The sequence below is a fragment of the Pseudophryne corroboree genome, chromosome 11 (genome assembly GCF_028390025.1).
Source record: "Pseudophryne corroboree isolate aPseCor3 chromosome 11, aPseCor3.hap2, whole genome shotgun sequence".
Lineage (NCBI taxonomy): Eukaryota > Metazoa > Chordata > Amphibia > Anura > Myobatrachidae > Pseudophryne > Pseudophryne corroboree.
In genome coordinates this window covers 64,983,212-65,007,867 of record NC_086454.1, presented here as the reverse complement: position 1 = coordinate 65,007,867, position 24,656 = coordinate 64,983,212, and the positions used below count along the sequence as shown (strand labels likewise).

Genomic DNA, 24,656 nt, shown 5'->3' with positions numbered 1-24,656 from the left:
ACAGGTTCAAAAGGTTCTTTTTGCTATTTTTTTTTCAACTTCTTTATACTTTACCATCCACGTTGACTATGATTGGGAATAGTAACCTGTGCCGAGCACAGCGGTAGGGGAGCGAGGCACCTAGCCGAAAGTATGGCGAGTACAGCGAGCCATTCGAGGAGACGCGGTACAGTAATGGAGCTGGTTTGTCGCAGAAAATTGACAAAACACCCCCCAAAAAATAGCTGTCTACCTTATCATGTCAACCATGTCAACCTTTTGACCAGGTTGGACCTTTTTAGTGTAGATCTAATAATCCACATTCTTGTGATCTATCTGTGGGCTCCAAAATCCTGGTCAGTGTTTTGAAGACTTGCTATACTGTGTACATATAAAGACCTAGAACAAAGTATCTGTGGTCAGGCCCAAAAAAACAAACAAACAGGGAATTTATTGAAATCATTCAGATTTGTTTGCGGTTGTACTCGAGTTAATTCACCATCTTTTTGACAGAAATAATGATAACATAAGTGGTAGTTTGGATCACCACCTCCTCCTCTCACCAAGCATTGGTGGTGCACCTACTTTGTAACCTGGACCAGTCTGAGAGGTGTTCCACACCTGGCCCCAATTTAGTACCAGAACCCAACCAATTGCTTGGTGGCTCTGTCCACTGAACATTATTGGCTGGATTAATCAAATTGATTGTTCTTCCAAAATGGTTATGTATTCCAGTCTTATAAAATATTAATTCTTACAAAAATCATTAAACATCTTTAATAAAAAACAACAAAAAAACAACGTAATGATCACCATGTTTGGAAAGGGGACAAAGCTAGGTTTGGATATAAGACTCCACCATAACCCTGTAGAATAAAATGGTCTGGCAGTACACAAAAGGGTTTAGTTTGAAATACCTACAATCAAAATTCAAACAGTCAAAATCCCAACAAGTTCAAAATACCAACATTTAAAATACAGACAAGGTCAAAATACAAACATTTAAAATGTTGACAGGTCAAAAAGTAAACACAAGTTTTTCATTGTTTTTTGGTGTGTATGTCGACATGGACACCGTATAAGTGTACCGTATCCCCTCGCATGAAGAGCGCTTCAAGCTTGGTGCCTCATTGCGCTCGGCACACTATTATATCCCCCTCCAGGTCCACTGGGATTGTAAAGTATAAATAAGTCGTTTCAATGAAAAAAATCATGAAAAACTCATGTTGACTTTTGACCAGTCGACATTTTAAATGTCGGTATTTTGACCTTGAAACATTGGTATCCCTCAGCACACTGGATGACATTAGCAACAGGATTTGATAACTACATGGTGGTAGAGATTCCAGAGATCTCAGTTGCACACATTTGCAAAGGTACTGGGGGTACCTAACATTAAGTCTAAGTCTGGTGCACATCACCCCACAGACCGGCAAGGGCCAGACACCCCAGGGTAGCACACCAGTGTGAGGTTAAAGTGTAAGTGAATTTTAGGAAGCAGAAGCTATATATAAAAGGAGATACACATGAAAAATTTTATTAAAAAAGTTATATATTTGTAGAAAATTGTATGAAAGCGACATATAAAGTGCTAAATTAAATGTTACAGTGTGCTACCACAAAGCAGCCCAGCCCCACCAGTCCATGGAGCACCGCGCCCAAACTCATCCTCAAAACTAATACAGCATATATTTGCTTGGTTCATGGTCACATGATAATGGCACAAACACAAATGCAACTAATTGGGAACAATATTACCTGGAGGCTTCCCATATCTTTGCAAATGTGTGCAACGGAGATCTTTGAAATTTCTACCACCATGTCCTGTTGCGGAGGTCATCCAGTATGCTGGGGGATACCAATGTTTCTAGTTCAGAACCACCTCTCCCTTTCATGCACCTGGATGACATTACTAATTGGATAAGAGCAGTTATGTTGGTATTTTGACCTTGTCGGTATTTTAAATGTTGGAATTTTGACCGTCAGTCAATGATTGTCGGTATTTCTACTATTGGGATTTTGATTGTAGGTAAATTGACCGCATCCCGTACACAAACCCTACCTATATTTCCTTGCCTCACAGTATCTGCATATTTATCCATGGATCAGAGATCTTTCTTATTAACTCTGTAGACATCCCAGAAGCTGAAATAGCAGACTCTCATAACCTTTAATAGATCTTTCTTTACAACTAATATGGAGGTGTAAAAAAAGCAGAACACTGGTGCATGGCTGCTGATCTCTGTAGCTAGCCAGCACTTCAGGACAGGACACCAGCTCTTGGAATCTGGTGACGTTCTCACAGAGGGTTGTTAGAAGACTATAGTTTTCTTAATTCTCCTGTATGCAAATTTACACATGTACTTAAGTCCCATTTTAAGAATAACCATTTTATTTAAAAATGTTTTTGTTTTTTTCCAGGTCGGTAAGATAAATATATTTTATCTCTTTAATTAAAAGCAGCAAAATAAAACAAAAAAGTAAAGCAGTGTAGCGAAACAAGTGTTATAAAATACACCAGTACAGTATATATCTCCATATTTTTTTAAATATATATATCCCTATTGTAAGCCAGGGTGACGGCTAAAAAAATAAAAAAAAATGGTATCCTTCTATATACCACTTATGTTATAGATTGCAATGTTACCATAACTTTTGCACAGGTTGGGAGGTACTGCTTAAATAAACTTGCAGACGGGCAGATAGACTTTTTCTGATTAATTGTTACAATGTTTCAATTCGTCAATCATATTCTAAAATGTAGAGGCGCTAACGTTGTTCACTAGTAAGAAAACTGTTTGGCTTTCACTTTTTTCACTTTCTAAAGTCACCTTAGATAAAAATGGTTAAACTGGAGTATTTTTGACACAGTAACCAGTCTACTATTTTAACACTTCATTAGGCAAAACGGTACTAACATATGGCAAAACAATTACATAGTCAGCACAACTTATGGAAAGATTTAACTAGCAGTGAGATTCCAGCGGCAATTCATGAACTAATATGACACAGATAATGCGAGTGGGAAAACCTTGATTGGTGTTACTTGTGCCCTATAGTGGTGAAAGCAAAAGGTGAGTTTTCCTCTGGTAATAAGCCGCTGTGTGGGCAGCAGCACATTACACAATGTTCTGTCTGCCATTACTTGAATCTCCCTTAAGGTGCCCACACACCTAAAGATTTAGCTTCCAATCTGGCTGGTTGGAACGAAAATCTGGTAATGGATGGGAGCAAATGACAGTTGACCATTTGAAATGGTCAACTGTCATTTGCTCCCATTCATGTCCATTACCAGGTTTTTGTTCCAACAGCCAGATTAGAAGATACATCTTTCGGGGTATGGGCAGCTTTAGAGTTGAAAACTGCATATACATCCAATTCATCTACATTATAACTTCCTTAAATGTTAGCCTAGTGCCCGAGAGTACCCTCCAGCCAGCAACCCCCATTCTGCTGCTCCTGGTGCTTTGTTCTTAGTGCATATGAGCGGGGGGAACGTTGTCTCTCTCCTTCTTTAGAGGGGTAGGGGGTAATAGAGATATGAGAGAGAGATAGGGGAGAGGTAACTATGAGAAAGAGAAATGGTGGATGTAGGACAGATGAAAGAAAGGTGAGTGACAGATGAGATAAGAGACAGATGGGGGAGGGGGGGCAGATATGCGATTAGAGACAGCAGTGGGAGATCGAAACGAGATTAGAGACAGCAGCGGGAGACAGAGATGAGATTAGAGACAGCAGGGGAAGGGGAGGACAGACATGAGAGCCAGATTGGGAAGGGGAGGGGGGCAGAAATGAGATGGGGAATGGGGACAGATGAGAGACAGATGAAGAAGAGGGGACAGAGATTAGATGGATGGGGAAAAGGGGACAGAGATGAGAGAAACAGATAGGTAAGAGGGGACAGAGATGAGAGAAACAGATAGGTAAGAGGGGACAGAGATGAGCCGGGGGGAAGACAGAGGAAAAAATAAAAACCCTGCCTTGACGAGCACGATCGCCAGCAACTGACAGGTCCAGAAGGATTAGTTTTATATTTGATAGAGTTGTGCACAACATGGTTACAGAGAGGACAATAAATAAACAATTCAGCACTTCAGGGAATTCCAACTTGCTATAATTAATCCTCTGGCTCCATGTGCTGGCTAAAAATACCCTACCACACAGATCATGCACAAAACAAATTCCAGCTAAACAAGCTGACTGCTACAGGCAACACTTGCAGCATTGAGTTTCCAATATAAATATCCCTAAGAATTGAAACTGGAACAATTCAATATGTGGCATTTGTACTGCAATTATGATAGGAGCTATTTAGGTCAGTACGCTGGATAACTCTTCTCTTTGGTGCTTCTACAGAAAAGGTCCCCAGTATAAAATTACCGTGGGGTATCAGCAGGGCCAGATTAAGCCTTAGGGGGGCCTGGTGGAAGAGGAGGTTTATATTAGATTGTTCATACCTCCCATAATGACCCATTCTAGGAGGGACAAAATGCTCTGCCCCTGGACGTCCCTCTTAATATATGATTTGCGTCACCTGTGTTGAACTATTTAATTGATAAGAAAGGTATTTCAACCCAGGTGATTGCAATAATAAATTACGGTAAGTGGGATGTTCAGATAGAGCATTTTGTCCCTTCTGGAATGGTTATGTTGGGAGGTATGGATTATATATAATAAATTTAAACCAATTGTGTATACGTATTATATTTAAACAAATAGTTTAATAATGCCTGTGTACCATTTTAGTTCCACCTAATTGGAAGACAATTATTGTATAACTTTTTTTGTAGTGGAACAAAAGACAACTTAAAACAAATTTAAAATACACATAGAAAAATAAAATCTATAATGTATCTGGTCACACGAAGAATAGCAGCAGCCTTTGTACTGCTTACACACTGATTTTGCTGCTGCACAAGAGTAAGAGCTAGTGATATCAGTGTGCTCTGGTTGGGGACCTTCTGACAGAGTGGGGCCCAGGCTACAGTTTTCCCTGTGGCCCCCCCTTAATCTGGCTAAGAGTATCAGTTTATATGCATAATTCTAAAAATAAGCTCAGGTGAGCTAAGAGTATCAGTTTATATGCATAATTCTAAAAATAAGCTCAGGTGAAGGTCTACCACTGATTTACTACGGGGAAAGGGAGGTTGAGTAAAATCCCTATAAAAGTGGAAAATCCTTTGAAGCAATTTATGTACTTACTGTCTCAGGGCTGGAGAATTTGCTTGATATGTGGAAGTTAATCAGGTTTTCACCAACAATTATATAGGACACACCGTACCCATCGTCAGCAACCTGCAAACACAGCAGACCATCATGAAAAACTAGTTTAGTTTAAACCCCAAACCTGTCAAATACTTGTTTCAAAAGGCCACTAATAAAATGTACAAAATCGTGAAAATGTTTCAACTACATAATGTTATAAAACATAAAAAAACAAAGAGGCGCTCAACGGGAGAAAGGAACAATACTGCAGTGCTTTATGACGGATATAATATACCCAAAATACAGCTATTTTTTACTAAACAGAATCTTTTTTTTTTTTTTTTATACATATGATTATTATACAAATAATTATATAAACTAAACATCAATATTTAAAAGTAACAAAGCTGGCGATTTCCCCAGATAGTAATATTACCTTCTGAAAACAGATGGCACGGAGCAGTAAAATGCGTTAAATGCTGTCACTTTGTCAGCAACGATTCCTGGAGTGTGCAATTCACTATTACTTTTATATATTGGTTTTAATTCATATACATTTATTATACCAATAGTTGTAACTTTTTCACTGGTTTCTGCTGAGTAGAAAATAGGATTTTAATTACCTACTGGTAAATCCTTTTCTCGTAGTCCATAAGGGATATTGGGGGAATCTAGTACGTTGGGTATAGATGGGGTCCAAAGGAGCCGGTGCACTTTAATTTCTTCAACTGGGTGTGCTGTCTCCTCCCCTCTCTGCCCCCTCCCACAGGTAGTTATAGGTAAAACAGTACCCGAAGCAGAAAGGACATACTTGAGAGAAAGAACATAATGAGTGGTGAGATTTACACACCAGCACACCACTAACATAAAAACGACCAGCAACGGCTGGTAACAGCAACAGCTGAATAGGTAACCATATAAAAGATAACCTGCAGAAAAGTCAACGCACTGAGGCGGGCGCCCAATATCCCTTATGGACTATGAGAAAAGGGATATAGGGGGAATCTAGTATGATGGGGACGTCCCAAAGCTACCAGAACGAGCGGGAGTGTGCAGAGACGTCTGCAGCACCACCTGCCCAAACTGGGAATCCTCTTTGGCCAGGGTATCAAACCTGTAGAACTTCACAAAGGTGTTCTTCCCCGACCAGGTAGCAGCTCGGCATAGTTGCAAGGCCGAGACTCTGCGGGCAGCTGCCCAGGAAGACCCCACCGATCTTGTAGAGTGGGCCTTCAGAGACTGTGGAGCAGGTAAGGCTGCCGACACATAGGCCTGTTGGATAGTAAGTCTAAGCCAACGAGCAATGGAGTGCTTTGAAGCGGGGCAACCCTTTTTCTGTGCATCATACAGCAAGAACAAGGAATCAGTCTTTCTGACCCGAGCCGTTCTCTTGACATAGATCTTCAAAGCTCACACAGAATCCAATGCATCCGGAGGAGCAGAAGAGTCAGAACTTGACGGAACCACAATAGGTTGATTTAAGTGGAACGCAGAGACAACCTTCAGCAGGAACTGCTGCCTAGTCCTGAGCTCTGCTCTGTCCTCATAAAAGACCAAGTAAGGGCTTTTACACGATAGGGCCCCCAATTCTGAGACACACCTAGCAGAAGCCAGGGCCAATAACATTACCGTATTTCACGTAAAGTACTAATCTTCTACCGTAATCGGAGGTTCAGACCAGGAGGGCTGTAGAAATTCCAACACTACATTCAAATCACAGAGTGCCGTGGGCAGCACAAAAGGAGGTTGAATGTGAAGCACCCCTTGCAAGAAGGTCCGAACTTCTGGCAACACTGCCAATTTCTTCTGGAAGAAAATGGAGAGCTGAAATCTGGACCTTAATGGAACCCAGACGCAAGCCCTTATCCACACCAGCCTGCAGGAAATGGAGGAAACGTCCCAAGTGGAACTCCGCAGGCAGATACGTGCATTCCTCGCACCAAGATACATATCTTCTCCAGGTAAGATGATCGTGTTTTGACGTCACAGGTTTCCTGGCCTGAAGCATGGTAGCAATAACCTTTTTGGAAAGGCCTTTGTGAGCTAGGATGTTCCGATCAACCTCCATGCCGTCAAACAAAGCCGCCGTAAGTCCGGGTAGACGAACGGACCTTGTTGAAAAAGATCTCTTCTGAGTGGCAGAGGCCAAGGGTCTTCGAAGGACATGTCCAGAAGATCCGCATATCACGCCCTCTGTGGCACTCAAAATTGCCTGGACTCCTTGATTCCTGATTCGCTTGAGCACCCTTGGGAGCAATGGAATCGGAGGAAACAGGTAGACCAGCCTGTAAGGCCAAGGCAACGTCAGTGCATCTACTGCACTGTGCATCTACTGAGGGTCCCTGGTTCGTGAACAATACCAAGGAAGCTTTTTGTTGAGACGAGAAGCCATCATGTCTATTTGTGGGCAGCCCCACCGGTAGATGATCTGCTGAAACACCTAATGGTGAAGCCCTCACTCTCCCGGGTGGAGATCGTGATGACTCAGGAAGTCTGCTTCCCAGTTGTCCACTCACGGAATGAAGATTGCGGACAGTGCTCTTGCATTTCTTTCTGCACAGAGGAGTATCTTTGACACCTCTCGCATGCAGGCTCTGCTTTTTGTTCCTCCCTGTCGATTGATGTACGCTACTGCCGTGGCATTGTCCGACTGTACCTGGATCGTGTGATCCCTGAGTAGAGGAGAGGCCTGAATCAGAGCACTGTAGATCACCCGAAGTTCCAGAATGTTGATCGGAAGGAGGGCTTCGTGGGCTGACCACCTGCTCTGGAACTGAGCCCCCTAGGTCACAGCTCCCCATCCTGAATCCCGAAACTCCAGTAGGTTGGAGGGCTGCAGCCACCACAGGAGGGAAATCCTGGCCTGAGGCGACAGCCGTATTATCCGGTGCATCTGAAGATGTGATCCGGACCACTTGCTCAGGAGATCTAATTGAAATGTTCTGGCATGGAACCTTCCATACTGGATCGCTTCGTTGAAGACAACCATCTTCCCCAGCAATCTTATGCAAAGACGGATGGATATTCAAGTAGGCCGGAGAACCATGCGGACCATCTCCTGAAGTGTTCTCGCTTTTTCCTCTTTGAGGAACACTTTCTGGGCCACAGTATCCAGCAACATTCCCAGGAACAGTAGCCGCTGAGTTGGCTCCAGGTGGGACTTAATGTAAACTGAGGATCCACCCATGGTGTGACAGAAGCTGAATAGTGCGATCTATATGGAGCAATAAAAGCTCCCTGGATCTCGCTTTTATAAAGAGATCGTCCAGATAAGGGACAACATTGACCCCCTGGACCCGGAGTTGGAACATCATCTCCACCATCACCTTTGTGAACACCCTCGGAGCTGTGGACAGGGCGAAGGGTAGCACCTGGAACTGGTAGTAATTGTTCAGCAGGGCAAACCTCAGGTAAGCCTGATGAGGTGGCCAAATCGGGATAAGGAGATAGGCATCCTTGATATCCAGGGAGACCACGAATTCTTGTTCTTCCAGACCCGCGATCACTGCTCGCAAGGATTCCATCTTGAACCTGAAAACCCTTAGGTAAGGGTTGAAGGATTTCAGATTTAAAATGGGTCTTATTGAACCGTCCGGTTTCGGTACCACGACAGGTTGGAGTAGTAACCCTATCCCTGTTGTTCTGGTGGCATTGGAACAATGACTTGGGACTGGACCAACTTTAGGAAGGCCTGTTGCAGCATAACACGCTTATCCTCCGAAGCTGGCAAGCTTGATTTGAAAAATCGTTGGGGAAGAGCACCGTCGAACTCCAGCTTGTAGCCCTGAGAAATGAGGTCCCTGACCCAGGTATCCTGGCAGGAGCTTTCCCAGATGCGGCTGCAGTGACGCAGCCGAGCTCCCACCTCGAGATCCCCTCGGGGTGGGTGGGCACAGTCATGCTGAGGCCTTAGTGGAAGCTGAACTGGTGCTCTTCCGAGAACCTGCAATTGCTGGTTTTCTTGTCTTACCTCTGGTGCCTCTAGCCGCATTGAAGGCACCTCTGGCCCTAGATCTAAATCTGCGAGACCGAAAGGACTGGGTAGACGACCACGGGTAGGGACGTCTAGCCGGAGGGGCCCCAGAGGGGAGAAACATGGATTTCCCCGCAGTTACTTTAGATATCCACATATCCAATTCCAAAACGAAGAGCCCTGAAAAAGGGAGACACTCTACACTGCGCTTAGACTATGCGTCCGCTATTCCACTGACGCAACCAAAAGGTTCTGCGCGCCAACACTTCCATAACAGTGGTCCTAGCATTAATATTGCCTATTTCCTTGAGAGAGTCACACAGGACACGTGCAGTGTCCTGAATGTATTTTAGGAGAGTCACTTTAGTGACCAGGGACATATCCCCTGAGAGGCCCTCCTGAATTTGAGGAGCCCACGTATGAATGGCATGAGTCATCCAGCAACCTGCTATGACCAGTCTTTGTGATATATCTGCCGCTGTGTAGATCGACTTCAGTGTAGTCTCTATTTTTCTATCCCCAGGGTCCTTTATGGTAAAGGCGCCCGGAGCTGGCAGTACCGCCTTTTTACATAGGCAAGAGACTGATACGTCAACAGCCGGGGTTTCTTCTCAGATTTTCCTGCCTTCAGGAGCAAATGGGAAAGTGTGCAAAAACAGTCTTGACACTTGGTATTTTTTATCTGTATTTTTCCAGGCTAACTTAAACAGGTCATCTAACTCTGCAGAATCAGGAAAAGTGACACTGAGTTTGTTCTGTGCTAAGAAAAACCCCTGCTGTGCTGCAGCGTCTTCTAGTGGGCAAAGTGAACTTTCAATGATATAAATGACTGCGCTCTAGAGGCTGCCCTTCACTGCAAGTCCCAAAAAAAGTGTCTCTCCAAAACACTTAGAAAACAAATTGACAAAGAAGAGGCGGTACTTGCTAAAAAAAGGCGCCACACCAATGAATGATCAAAATTATGCAAGATACATTCCTTTATATGTAGAATGTCCTCATATTCCTCTTGCCCTCTATCTTTATGCCGTCAGCACATGTGGAGAGAACAAAAATGTACCATGTGTAGTAAAGTCAAGATAACACTTTTACATTTACATACACATAAAACATGACATAGAAATATAAAATTGGATCCCCCTTCAGTCCTTAGATAAAGTGGTTAAAAGCTGTGCAATTACCAGAATTTCTGAGAACTAGCCGGGCTATTCTGGACCCCAGATTCCTGTGGACGAAAGGTGGATTGCTGTCCGGAGACCAGAACTTTTATCCCAGACTGCTTACCCGGGTGGTTCGTTTGGTGAAAGACCTACATGCTTTTTTGAGAACTATTAGCACTAGTTCTCATGTTTTATGTGTATGTAAATTAAAAAGTGTTATCTTGACTTTACTACACATGGTACATTTTTGTTCTCTCCACATGTGCTGACGGCATAAAGATAGAGGGCAAGAGGAATATGAGGACATTCCACATATAAAGGAATGTATCTTGCATCATTTTGATCATTCATTGGTGTGGCGCCTTTTTTAGCAAGTACCGCCTCTTCTTTGTCAATTTAAGTCCTCTAGAGGGAGCTTTAACACATCCCGAATAGCTAAAATGAGGGGTACAATACCTTGCGTAGAAGGGGAATCCCCAGTTACAGGATCCAATTCCTCCCCCTCTCCTGTGTCTCCTCATCAGAGTCTGAGAGTAAAGCAGGTAACCCACGCTAGGTCTGCAACAGTCTGCTGCAGTTGTTGAGTTTTTTGAGTGGAGATTACATATCTGACATCATGGATTTTAATGCACCGAGCCAGGAAGGCTCAAGACTCCCCCCCCAAACACCCCCCCCCCCCCCCTCCCATCAGTGTGCATGTAAACAACACTTCCATACACACTGACAAGTAATGCGATCGTGAACCTGTCTTTACTGTATGTAAGAGGGAGACAGAGAGAGGGAACAGCACAGCCAAGCTAAACAGCCCCAGTGAGGCAAGCAGTTATATCACAGTGAAACACTGGAGTTTTTTTTAACTTTTCAAGACATAGATCGTGTACAATAGCGGCTCTCCCCCTTTGCTACACACCTGTACCAGTTTTCCTGCGTATCCTGAGCATCTGGAGGAGCTGTGTGTGCCTGCTACTGCAAGCAGAGGAAGGCGCCAAAATGCCGCTGATCCCACACTGTGGAAGCTTCGCCCCTTGTAATGGCGCCGGAGTTTGTTAATTTTTATACTGGCAAAGTCTCCCTAGGAGGGTAAAAACATCACACAAGTGCTAGTTTTAACTACTGCTGCCAGTATACACAGAGGGCTATAGTGAGACCCGTATGCCTCCCCTGCGTGTTTGCCGCACCATGAACCACGGGACCCCCCCCCCCCCAGCGGGGCCCCCGGTTTGTACTCACCACTGTCATCACCTTCAGGCTACTGTTAGGGGTGTGCGGCATGCTGCGATTGTGACCGCTAAGGTGCAGTGCCCCGCTGTACAACAACCTCTCAGGACGGTGGTCCTGCAGCGGGGAAGCGGCTCTGACACCTTGCAAGGCCGGTGACTGCCTCCCCACCACCCAACTCCCACTGTGCAGGTATGCTGTTGCACAAACACCATACTGAAAATAACAAAGATTTCAAAGAAACTGAAGAAAACTCTCTGAAGCTTCCAGAGTGTGCATCCTGTCCAGAGGGCACTTTTTTCTAAACTACCTGTGGGAGGGGTCATAGAGGGGAGGAGCCAGCACACCCAGTTGAAGAAATTTAAAGTGCACCAGCTCCTTTGGACCCCGTCCATACCCATCGTACTAGTTTCCCCCAATATCCCTTATGGATGCTAGAGAAAATGGATTTATTTGTAATACCTGTATTACGTCCAAGCAATCACTTTAGCTATGCAAAGTCCCCCCCCCCCCTCCCCCCATCTAATATTAGCTCTGATCTCGTGTACCACTTCTTTCCTGTGCATATTACACTTTCTATCTGTAAGCCTGCTAAAGACAAAAATATATTAACACAACTGTTTATACATCTGTAGTCAACATGATTATAGTATTTGAAGTTATGTAAAGAGGCTTTTTTATACCATTATATTTTTTATGGAAGGTGGAATAAACAGAGCAGATAACTTACAGGACCAAAACCACCGCCGCTTGAAACGTTTTCTGGAAACTTTTCTAACTGGAAAAGGTGAACCTGTTGCTGGGGTGTCTGGCTTGTTGACAATCTCCATGGCTCAGACAGAACCTATTGGAATTAAATAGCGCGCCGTCATTCCTCTAGTAACCATTTATGTACATACAAAATAAACACACAGATCTGTTACACTGAATAAAATAGAAAATAAGAATTTACTCACCGGTAATTCTATTTCTCGTAGTCCGTAGTGGATGCTGGGTACTCCGTAAGGACCATTGGGAATAGACAGGCTCCGCAGGAGACTGGGCACTCTTAAAAGAAAGATTAGGTACTATATCTGGTGTGCACTGGCTCCTCCCTCTATGCCCCTCCTCCAGACCTCAGTTAGGGAAACTGTGCCCGGAAGAGCTGACATTACTAGGAAAGGATTTGGAATCCAGGGTAAGACTCATACCAGCCACACCAATCACACCGTACAACTTGTGATAACTATACCCAGTTAACAGTATGAACAACAACTGAGCCTCATTCAACAGATGGCTCATAACAATAACCCTATAGTTAAGCAATAACTATATACATATATTGCAGAAAGTCCGCACTTGGGACGGGCTCCCAGCATCCACTACGGACTACGAGAAATAGAATTACCGGTGAGTAAATTCTTATTTTCTCTGACGCCCTAGTGGATGCTGGGTACTCCGTAAGGACCATGGGGATTATACCAAAGCTCCCAAACGGGCGGGAGAGTGCGGATGACTCTGCAGCACCGAATGAGCAAACTCAAGGTCCTCCTCAGCCAGGGTATCAAACTTGTAGAATTTTGCAAAAGTGTTTGATCCCGACCAAGTAGCAGCTCGGCAAAGTTGTAAAGCCGAGACCCCTCGGGCAGCCGCCCAAGAAGAGCCCACCTTCCTCGTGGAATGGGCTTTGACTGATTTAGGATGCGGCAGTCCAGCCGCAGAATGTGCAAGTTGAATCGTGCTACAGATCCAGCGAGCAATAGTCTGCTTTGAAGCAGGAGCACCCAGCTTGTTGGGTGCATGCAGGATAAACAGCGAGTCAGTTTTCCTGACTCTAGCCATCCTGGAAACATAGATTTTCAGGGCCCGGACTACGTCCAGCAACTTGGAATCCTCCAAGTCCCGAGTAGCCGCAGGCACCACAATAGGTTGGTTCAAATCAAAACGCTGATACCACCTTTGGGAGAAATTGGGGACGAGTCCTCAATTCTGCCCTGTCCATATGGAAAATCAGATATGGGCTTTTACAGGACAAAGCCGCCAATTCTGACACACGCCTAGCTGAGGCCAAGGCCAACAGCATGACTACCTTCCACGTGAGATACTTCAACTCCACGGTCTGAAGTGGCTCAAACCAATGTGATTTTAGGAAATCCAACACAACGTTGAGATCCCAAGGTGCCACTGGAGGCACAAAAGGGGGCTGAATATGCAGCACTCCCTTAACAAACGTCTGAACTTCAGGCAGTGAAGCTAGTTCTTTTTGAAAGAAAATAGACAGGGCCGAAATCTGGACTTTAATGGATCCCAATTTTAGGCCCATAGTCACTCCTGACTGTAGGAAGTGCAGAAATCGACCCAGCTGAAATTCCTCTGTTGGGGCCTTCCTGGCCAGACCAAGCAACATATTTTCGCCATATGCGGTAATAATGTTTTGCTGTCACATCCTTCCTAGCTTTAATCAGCGTAGGAATGACTTCATCTGGAATGCCCTTTTCCATTAGGATCCGGCGTTCAACCGCCATGCCGTCAAACGCAGCCGCGGTAAGTCTTGGAACAGACAGGGCCCCTGCTGTAGCAGGTCCTGTCGGAGCGGCAGAGGCCAAGGGTCCTCTGAGATCATTTCTTGTAGTTCCGGGTACCAAGTTCTTCTTGGCCAATCCGGAACGATGAGTATAGTTCTTACTCCTCTCTTTCTTATTATCCTCAGTACCTTTGGTATGAGAGGAAGAGGAGGGAACACATAAACCGACTGGTACACCCACGGTGTCACTAGAGCGTCCACAGCTATCGCCTGAGGGTCCCTTGACCTGGCGCAATATCTTTTTAGCTTTTTGTTGAGGCGGGACGCCATCATGTCCACTTGTGGCCTTTCCCAACGATTTACAATCAGCTTGAAGACTTCTGGATGAAGTCCCCACTCTCCCGGGTGGAGGTCGTGCCTGCTGAGGAAGTCTGCTTCCCAGTTGTCCACTCCCGGAATGAACACCGCTGACAGTGCTAGCACGTGATTCTCCGCCCATCGAAGAATCCTTGTGGCTTCTGCCATTGCCATCCTGCTTCTTGTGCCGCCCTGTCGGTTTACATGGGCGACCGCCGTGATGTTGTCTGACTGAATCAGCACCGGTTGGTTTTGAAGCAGGGGTTCTGCTTGACTCAGGGCATTGTAAATGGCCCTTAGTTCCAGAATATTTATGTGTAGGGAAGTCTCCTGACTCGACCACTGTCCTTGGAAGTTTCTTCCCTGAGTGACTGCCCCCCAACCTCGGAGGCTTGCATCCGTGGTCACCAGGACCCAGTCCTGAATGCCGAATCTGCGGCCCTCGAGAAGATGAGCACTCTGCAGCCACCACAGCAGAGACACCCTGGCCCTCGGGGACAGGGTGATCAACCGATGCATCTGAAGATGCGATCCGGACCACTTGTCTAACAGATCCCACTGAAAGATCCTTGCATGGAACCTGCCGAAGGGAATTGCTTCGTAAGAAGCTACCATCTTTCCCAGGACTCGCGTGCAGTGATGCACCGACACCTGTTTTGGTTTCAGGAGGTCCCTGACCAGAGATGACAATTCCTGGGCCTTCTCCTCCGGGAGAAACACCTTCTTCTGTTCTGTGTCCAGAATCATGCCCAAGAACATCAGACGCGTCGTAGGAATCAGCTGCGACTTTGGGATATTCAGAATCCAGCCGTGCTGTTGTAGCACTTCCCGAGATAGTGCTACTCCGACTAACAACTGCTCCTTGGACCTTGCCTTTATAAGGAGATCGTCCAAGTACGGGATAATTATAACTCCCTTCTTTCGAAGGAGTATCATCATTTCGGCCATTACCTTGGTAAATACCCTCGGTACCGTGGACAGACCAAACGGCAACGTCTGGAATTGGTAATGACAGTCCTGTACCACAAACCTGAGGTACTCCTGGTGAGGTGGGTAAATGGGGACATGTAGGTAAGCATCCTTGATGTCCAGTGACACCATAAAATCCCCCTCTTCCAGGCTTGCAATAACCACCCTGAGCGATTCCATTTTGAACTTGAACTTCCTTATATAAGTGTTCAAGGATTTCAAATTTAGAATGGGTCTCACCGAACCATCTGGTTTCGGTACCACAAACATTGTGGAATAGTAACCCCGTCCCTGTTGAAGGAGGGAAACTTTGATTATCACCTGCTGAAGGTACAGCTTGTGAATTGCCGCCAGTACTACCTCCCTTTCCTTGGGAGTAGCTGGCAAGGCTGATTTGAGGTAACGGCGAGGGGGAGACGCCTCGAACTCCAGCTTGTATCCCTGAGATACCACTTGTAGAACCCAGAGATCCACCTGTGAGCGAACCCACTGGTCGCTGAAGTTCCGGAGACGCGCCCCCACCGCACCTGGCTACACCTGTGGAGCCCCAGCATCATGCGGTGGACTTAGTGGAAGCAGGGGAGGATTTTTTTCCTGGGAACTGGCTGTCTGGTGCAGCTTTTTCCCTCTACCCCTTCCTCTGGGCAGAAAGGACGCGCCTCTGACCCGCTTGCCTTTCTGAGGCCGAAAGGACTGTACTTGATAATACGGTGCTTTCTTAGGGTGTGAGGGAACCGGAGGTAAAAAAGTCGACTTCCCAGCTGTTGCTGTGGATACGAGGTCCGAGAGACCGTCCCCAAACAATTCCTCACCCTTATAAGGCAAAACCTCCATGTGCCTTTTAGAATCAGCATCACCTGTCCACTGCCGAGTCCATAATACTCTCCTGGCAGAAATGGACATTGCATTAATTCTAGATGCCAGCCGGCAAATGTCCCTCTGTGCATCCCTCATATATAAGACGACGTCTTTAATATGCTCTATGGTTAGCAATATAGTATCCCTGTCAAGGGAATCAATGTTATCTGACAGGGTATCAGACCAAGCAGCTGCAGCACTACACATCCATGCTGAAGCAATTGCAGGTCTCAGTATAGTACCTGAGTGTGTCCACCTTAGGGGATGTCTCCCAAGGTAACCTGTCCGTTGGCGGGAAAGGGTACGCCATCAGTAACCTCTTAGAAATCACTAATTTCTTATCTGGGGAACACCACGCTTCTTCACACAATTCATTTAACTCATCAGATGGGGGAAAAGTCACTGGTTGCTTTTTCTCCCCAAACATAATACCCTTTTTAGTGGTAACCGGGTTAATGTCAGAAATGTGCAACACATTTTTCATTGCCGTAATCATGCATCGGATGGCCCTTGTGGACTGTACATTTGTCTCATCCTCGTCTACACTGGAGTCAGACTCCGTGTCGACATCTGTGTCTGCCATCTGAGGTAGCGGGCGTTTTTGAGCCCCTGATGGCCTCTGAGACGCCTGGGCAGGCGCGGGCTGAGATGCCGGCTGTCCCAAAGCTGTTACGTCATCGAACCTTTTATGCAAGGAGTTGACACTGTCGGTTAATACCTTCCACATATCCATCCACTCTGGTGTCGGCCCCGCAAGGGGCGACATCACACTTATCGGCTCCTGCTCCGCCTCCACGTAAGCGTCCTCATCAAACATGTCGACACAGCCGTACCGACACACCGCACACACACAGGGAATGCTCTGACTGAGGACAGGACCCCACCCCACAAAGTCCTTTGGGGAGACAGAGAGAGAGTATGCCAGCACACACCAGAGCGCTATATAACAGAGGGATTTACACTAACACAAAGTGAATTTTCCCCCAATAGCTGCTTATATCACCTTTTGCGCCTAAATTTATGTGCCCCCCCCTCTCTTTTTTACCCTTCTTGTAGTGTATACTGCAGGGGAGAGCCTGGAGAGCGTCCTTCCAGCGGAGCTGTGAAGAGAAAATGGCGCCGGTGTGCTGAGGGAGATAGCCCCGCCCCCTCCGCTGCGGGATTCTCCCGCTTTTTTAATAATGTTAATGGCGGGGGATTAGGCACATATACAGTTTATAACTGTATTATGTGCACATTTGCCAAAAGGTATACTTATTGCAGCCCAGGGCGCCCCCCCCCCCCCCCCCCAGCGCCCTGCACCCACCAGTGACCGGAGCGTGTGGTGTGCTGTGGGAGCAATGGCGCACAGCTGCAGTGCTGTGCGCTACCTTATTGAAGACCGGAGTCTTCAGCCGCCGATTTTCTCCTGGTTCTTCCGTCTTCTGGCTCTGCAAGGGGGACGGCGGCGCGGCTCCGGGAACGGACGATCGAGGTCGGGCCCTGTGTTCGATCCCTCTGGAGCTTAGAAGCACAAGCTAGCTGCAAGCAGGTAGGTTTGCTTCTCTCCCCTCAGTCCCTCGTAGCAGTGAGTCTGTTGCCAGCAGATCTCACTGAAAATAAAAAACCTAACAAATACTTTCTTTTCTAGTAAGCTCAGGAGAGCCCACTAGGTGCATCCAGCTCTGGCCGGGCACAGATTCTAACTGAGGTCTGGAGGAGGGGCATAGAGGGAGGAGCCAGTGCACACCAGATATAGTACCTAATATTTCTTTTAAGAGTGCCCAGTCTCCTGCGGAGCCAGTCTATTCCCCATGGTCCTTACGGAGTACCCAGCATCCACTAGGACGTCAGAGAAATTTAAAAGTTTAAAAAACAAAAACATAAAACACAACAACAGGATTACTTTTCATGTGGTGAGGATGATCAGCTGTCTAGCAGAAGGCTGGGAAATCTAGGAATAAAATAACCATATCTGCTAGCAGGGGCGTAGCCAGAACTTCATGGACCCCATAGAAACATTTTGGGTGCTTCTGGAGAGATACTTCTATCCAGCAGTTGTTCACTGTATGCCCCATAATAGTGGCCTAGTTTATTTACTGAACTATAGTAGTGCCTTAATTAATGTTATCCCCCATAGTACTACCTTTGTTTATTTTATATACCATAGTAGGTCACATTGTAGGGCTGCCAGTACACATTATGCAATACAGTACTACTAATTCACATTACCACATACAGTGTCCCCAGTTCATATTATGCCACACTTTATATTGCGCCAATTACAGTGCCCCAGTTCATATTACCGTATGTAACATTATACATATTACTGTATGTAACATTATAATGCACTCCAGTTCATTTTATACCACAGTACAATGAGCAGGCCTTGGGGTGTAACTAAATATATCGTAGGCCAAAAGGCAAAAGTTTGTAAGGGCCCCTAAGTAGCACCCAAAGGTGGGAAATGTATACAACACATGTAACTTTGACAGGGAAGGTGGCCCCTCTCAGGTCTGGGCCCCATAGCAGCTGCACTGCCTGCACCAATGGTAGCTATGCCCTTGTCTGCTAGGTTAGCTCAACTCCACCCACTGGCAGACAGGGGCAATTTACATATAACAAAATCTAGAGAAGTGATACATCTAAGGACAGAATACCTGAGCAGATAAATCAAAACTGAACACAAAGGTAGGACATACCAGGTGCATAGATCAATGAGCGCAGTAGGTTCTCTTATAGCGTCAGTCTAGGAACATTTCTAGAGAAAGTTCCTAGAAATCAACTCAAGCAACGATTTTCACCAGGTAACCTTAAGAATGTTTCCAAGGTTAAACCCTTGGACAATATGATACCTGTCCAGCAGAAACCGATTACCATGATTATAAAACCCCTAATCCTAAAAGTACGCCATGTGAAGTCTGAATGCCGCTAGACTACAGAGTGTATGCGCCTGCATAACAGTCATATGGACAATCATGATATGGACTGACCAGGACTAGGTACCTTTTAAGAGCATCCGACTAGATCAGGAGAACATGATGCCACTTAGCAAGGCCTCATAGCACCCAAGTCTGATGAAGATGAAGGAGGACATTCAATCGGACTCGAAAATGTTGTGTGCAAAAAATAAGGGGGGTCTCAGGATTTTTTTATTTTATTTGGGGGGGGGGGGGGGGGGTTATACAATTAACTTCCTGCGCCCATGAAATTTACAATTTTTGAGCAAGAACACACAGAATAACGGACCTATGTGTTTTCGTAGCCGCATGTTGGAAATAAAAACTGTATGGTTATCAGGGATTTTTGTTACACCTGCAAGAGGCCGGCAAAACATAATTCCTAATCAGTGCCGCTGCAGGGATAATTGGATAGCTACAGTAAATAACTGCAGCTAATTGAATATCCCCCTAAGGTTTATTAATGTTAGTAAAGTTTGGGATACTATAGCTTCCTACATCAGAATTAAGAAACAAATACTTGTTGTTAGAGCACCTACCACCTTACTGGCCATCACAGGGATATTAGCAAAGCAGGATCCCGAGGCTTAGAGGAGGCACATGAAAAGCCAACTGAATAAATACTGTTAGGCCCCATATGTAACCTTTGGCAAGAATCCATAGGAAAACGGAAACATTTTAAGAAACAGAGAACCAGCCATAACCTCAAATCCTCTCTTTAGGCCAGGGATGGGGAACCTTTGGCCCTCCAGCTGTTGTTGAACTACACATACCAGCATGCCCTGCTACAGTTTTGCTATTCGGCCAATTCTAAAACTGTTGCAGGGCATGCTGGGATGTGTAGTTCAACAACAGCTGGAGGGTGATGAGAAGAACATGCACCAAGTGGACTAGAAAACACCCCCACCCCAAAATGGGTAACAATTGTGCCAAACACTACCTATACTGCCTTCACAAAAACATACACCAGCATTTCTGGAATTGTCGAATAACAGTTCAGGGCAGAGAAACCCAAAACAGAGGGGAGTCTGAAACAAGTGCAGGCAGCTAAATGTGATTGAAGGACACATCGCAGCCCATATTGCTTGAAGCCCCATCAAAGTTAATCGAATCAGCTCAGAATATATGTTAAAAGTTTGGAGATTAAATGCGAAATGAAATTATTTCCTGCATTCCAGAAGTGCACACTACAGGGATGATCAGTACTGAACAGTCACCTTTTCTCGGAGCGCATATTGCGTGTCATTCCACACTGCTCATGCTCCGGAACAGTGTGTACACAGCACGGGCAATATACGGTGGGACACACTACAGTTATAATGGGGGGGGGATTGCTGACGCAGGTGCGGGCTATGCAGAGCTGGGCATAAGCTAAAATATGTCTGTCTGGAGGTGTATCTTTTGCTCCTAATACAAGACTGTGCCGGTATGCATGGATGGTGATAAGGATGATGGCCTTCATCTGGGGACCAAATGGATATTTCAATGGTCCGTTGGTCTAGATTAGATAATGAAAGCTACTATTTGAGTTGTAGCACTGTTTGGTCTGGTTGCAAACCTAAAACGCACTATAAGGGGCCCCATACACTAGAGTGATATTGCCCGATTTCATCAGATTTCCGGCATTCGGCCCGATATATCGGATGAAATCGGGCATTTTCGAGGTGTTTCCGTTTCGAAGCGCGTTCCCGTGAGCATCGGATCGGATCCTCCAGACTGAATGTGCTGCACATTCAATCAGGACCGACCTGGGGGCATGGCTGGGATCGCCCAAGATGCATCGTATGTAAAAGGACAGCATCCGATGTATCTTGGGCGATCCTGCCCTCCGGGAGGCTGCCGGGGTGATCGCCTGCGACATGTGGTCGCATAAGTGTATGGGGCCCTTAAGAGAAATAATATCCACGATGCTAAGTAATACTAAAGAAGGACACACTAATTACACCAAGTGTGCCTGACAGTGATCTGTTACCTCTTTAAGGAAGGGAGAGTCCACCCCCAGGTACTTTGACACAACGTAAAGACAGAAGAGGTGACGATCGATTCCAGACCCGATCATGGCCAGACGGTACATTTGCTGGTGTTTCTCTGCTGCAGCTTTGAATAATTTAAGTCTAGTTTCGTTCTGTAGGAAAAATAAAAAAGGCACAAGCACAAAACATTTAGGCTTTGAATCTGGCTCACACAGCAAATGGGGCACATGACTGACCGCAATGACCACAACATCATCTTACTACAGCAGTGTGACAAATGTAAACTTAGTTTTGATATCATTAAATGGATACAGATAGTATAAGTATAATTCAGCAGCCTCCTTTATATAAATATGGAATGGCAAATGTCATATCCAATTTTCTGTTTATTATTTTTTTTTTTTTTTTTTTGACAAGAGTATTACCAACGCTCTGTATAACATTTAGGCAGGATTACCAAAGCCTAGAAGCTATTAGAAAATCCATTGTTATTTTAAAAGGGGATCGGTATGAAATACCTACAATCAAAATCCCGACAGCAATTGACCGACGGTCAAAATCCCGACATGGACAAAATCCCGACATTTAAAGTACAGACCAGGTCAAAATACCGACATTTAAAATGTTGACAGGTCAAAAAGCCGACACAAGTTTTTCATTGTTTTTGGGTGTGTATGTCAACATAGGTCAACATGGACACGATATAAGTGTACCGCTGCGCTCGATATGCTTCAGGCACGGTGCCTCGCTGTGCTCGGCACACTATTATATTCCCCCTCCAGGTCCACTGGGATGGTAAAGTAAGAACAAGTCGGTTTCAATGAAAAACTCACGTCGACTTTTTGACCTGTCGACATTATAAATGTCGGGATTTTGACTGTCGGTCATCTGCGGTCTGTATTTTGACCGTCGGGATTTTGGTTGTCGGTGAATTGACTGCATCCCTTTAAAAGTATCGGTTTGTACAAGTGTTGCCGAATACATGACTTTCTGCTACTTCCTGTGCTTTCGTCATGACTGTTACAAAGAAGAATCTGGGGATAGCAGACTCCTTATTGTCAGACAAACTTCTCAATGGCAAGATAGAACGCAGTGGAGTGTAACAGACCCCTGGTATTCCTCAGTGACTCACTGCTCTGAGGTCATGGGTTCGATTCCCACCATGGTCCTACAGTTTGAAGTATGCATATTCTCCCTGTGCCGGTTTTAGTTTCCTCCCACTTTCCAAAATAATCGTTATCGTAGACTTACCGTTGAGAACGCTATTTCTCCTAAGTCCACAGGATAACACTGAGGTAGCGACAGAGGATTGGCACCAAACGATCAAAGCTTTCGGCCTCCCTGCATGCAACGGGCCTGTCCCTATATCCCGCCTCCTGGCTCAGGCAAATCAGTTGTTTTTCCAAAGCTCAAGGCAGGAGCATCATAGAGAGCCCTAATCAGGCAAGAAGAACACACATGCACACCCTTCCGTACAAGAAGGAAGAGGTTAGTGAGAGAAAGGTGCGTCAGGGTAGGATCCCTGTGGACTTAGGAGAAATAGCGTTATCAACGGGAAGTCTACCATAACAATTATTTCTCTGGCAGGGTACACAGGTTATCCACAGGATAACATTGGGATGTCCCAAAACAATTTAGTGGTGGGGATGCTCCTGATTGGACAGGAGAATCATGCGCCCGAATTCAGTGTCCTGAGAGGCAAAGGTATCAAAGGCATAATGTCTAATGATTGTGTTATAGGAAAACCATTTGGCTGCCTTACATATCTGTTCTGCTGAAGCACCACGTTGTGCTGCCCATGATGGACCTACCTTACGAGTAGAGTGAGCAGAGACATTAGTCGGAACAGGGAGATCAGCTTGAGAATATGCTTCAGAAATAGTCATCCGAAGCCACCTCGCCAGTGTCTGCTTATCAGCAGGCCATCCTCTCTTGTGAAATCCGTAGAGAACAAAGTATCTGTTTTTCTGATGGCACTGGTACAATCCACATAGATCCTTACGGCATGGACTACGTCCAACGATGCATCTCCCGCAGAAAGGTCCGGCCCCTGGAAAACCGGGCCTACAATTTCTTCATTAAGGTGGAATTTAGACAACACCTTCGGAAGATACAGTTCCTTCTGGATAAAAAAATAAATAAAATAATCAGAAAAGGAGGGCGACATAAAGCCCCTAAATCTGAAACTCTTCTAGCTGACGCAATAGCCAGTAGAAAGAGAACTTTAGCTGTCAACGATTTAAGATCCACTTGTTTTAGTGGTTCAAATGGGGCAACTTGAAGGACCTTTAGGACTAAACTTAAGTCCCAAGGAACTGTAGGAGGAACAAAAGGAGGTTGAATGTGCAGCATTCCCTGGAAAAAAGTGCGAACATCCTGTAGGTTAGCAATTCTCTTTTGGAACCATACAGTCAATGCTGACACTTGCACTCTCAAGGAAGTCACCCGTAGACCTTTGTCCATTCCTGCCTGAAGGAATGCTAAGACTCTGGAAACTCTGAACACCCTATGGTCAAATTTACGGTCACTTGACCATTGAATATTCGGTGATAAATGCAAGCTGAGGAAGGTTTCCTTGCTCTGAACATTGTTTGAATTACCTGTTGTGAGAGTCCTTTTGCTTTCAGGATGGAAGTCTCAAGAGCTGATACTTGCTCTCTCAAGGAAGCCACCTTCAAACCTTTATCCATTCCTGCCTGAAGGAATGCTAAGATTATGGAAACTCTGAAAGACCAAGGGTCCATTTTCCATTCACTGCACCAATAAATATAGGCTTGCCATATTCGGTGATAAATGCAAGCTGAGGAAGGTTTCCTTGCTCTGAGCATTGTTTGAATTACCTGTTGTGAAAATCCTCTTGACTTTAGGATAGAGGTCTCAAGAGCCACGCCGTCAAAGACAGTCAATCCAGGTACTTGTGATTGAGTAGGAATGGAGTATCCATCGATATCCTCTGCATATCTGTCTACCAATGTCTTCTGGGCCTAGCCGGAGCTATTAGTATCACGGCGTACTTTCCTTGTTTTACCTTTCGCATTCCCTGGGTAACAGGGCTATTGGTGGAAACACATAGGCCAGACGAAAGTCCCATCTCACTGACAGGGCATCCACAAAGATCGCTTTGGGATCCTTTGTTCTTGATCCGTATGCGGGAACTTTGTTGTTCTGGCGTGTCGCCATGAGATCTCTCTCTGGTAACCCCCATTTGTCTACCAGAATTCGGAAGACCTCTGGGTGTAAAGCCCATTCGTTTGCATGATTGGCTTGTCGACTGAGAAAATCCGCCTCCCAGTTTAGGACTCTTGGAATGAACACTGCGGACAAGGCTGGAAGATGAAGTTCTGCCCACTTAAGTGTGTGACTTACCTCCTTCATTGCGTTTTGGCTGAGAGTTCCTGCCTGATGGTTGAGGTATGCTACTGCCATCGCATTGTCCGAGCGGATTTGGACTGGTTTACCCTGAAGAATGTCCTTTGCCTGAATAAGTGCCATATATATGGCCCGAAGTTCCAACATAATTGGCAG

The 24,656-nt window shown here is 45.5% G+C and overlaps 1 protein-coding gene across 3 annotated transcripts in view; it reads right to left on the bottom strand.

Moving 5' to 3' along the window:
- CPT1A (carnitine palmitoyltransferase 1A) overlaps window positions 1–24,656 on the bottom strand; it is a 129,394-nt gene that overhangs the window by 3,643 nt on the left and 101,095 nt on the right. For all 3 annotated transcript variants that reach the window (XM_063944353.1, XM_063944354.1, XM_063944355.1), the window contains 3 exons: window positions 21,131–21,283; window positions 12,263–12,376; window positions 5,182–5,274 (listed from right to left, as the gene is read on the bottom strand). In XM_063944353.1, the coding sequence (XP_063800423.1) occupies window positions 5,182–5,274; window positions 12,263–12,376; window positions 21,131–21,283 (360 nt within the window). The remainder of the gene's footprint in view (window positions 1–5,181; window positions 5,275–12,262; window positions 12,377–21,130; window positions 21,284–24,656) is intronic.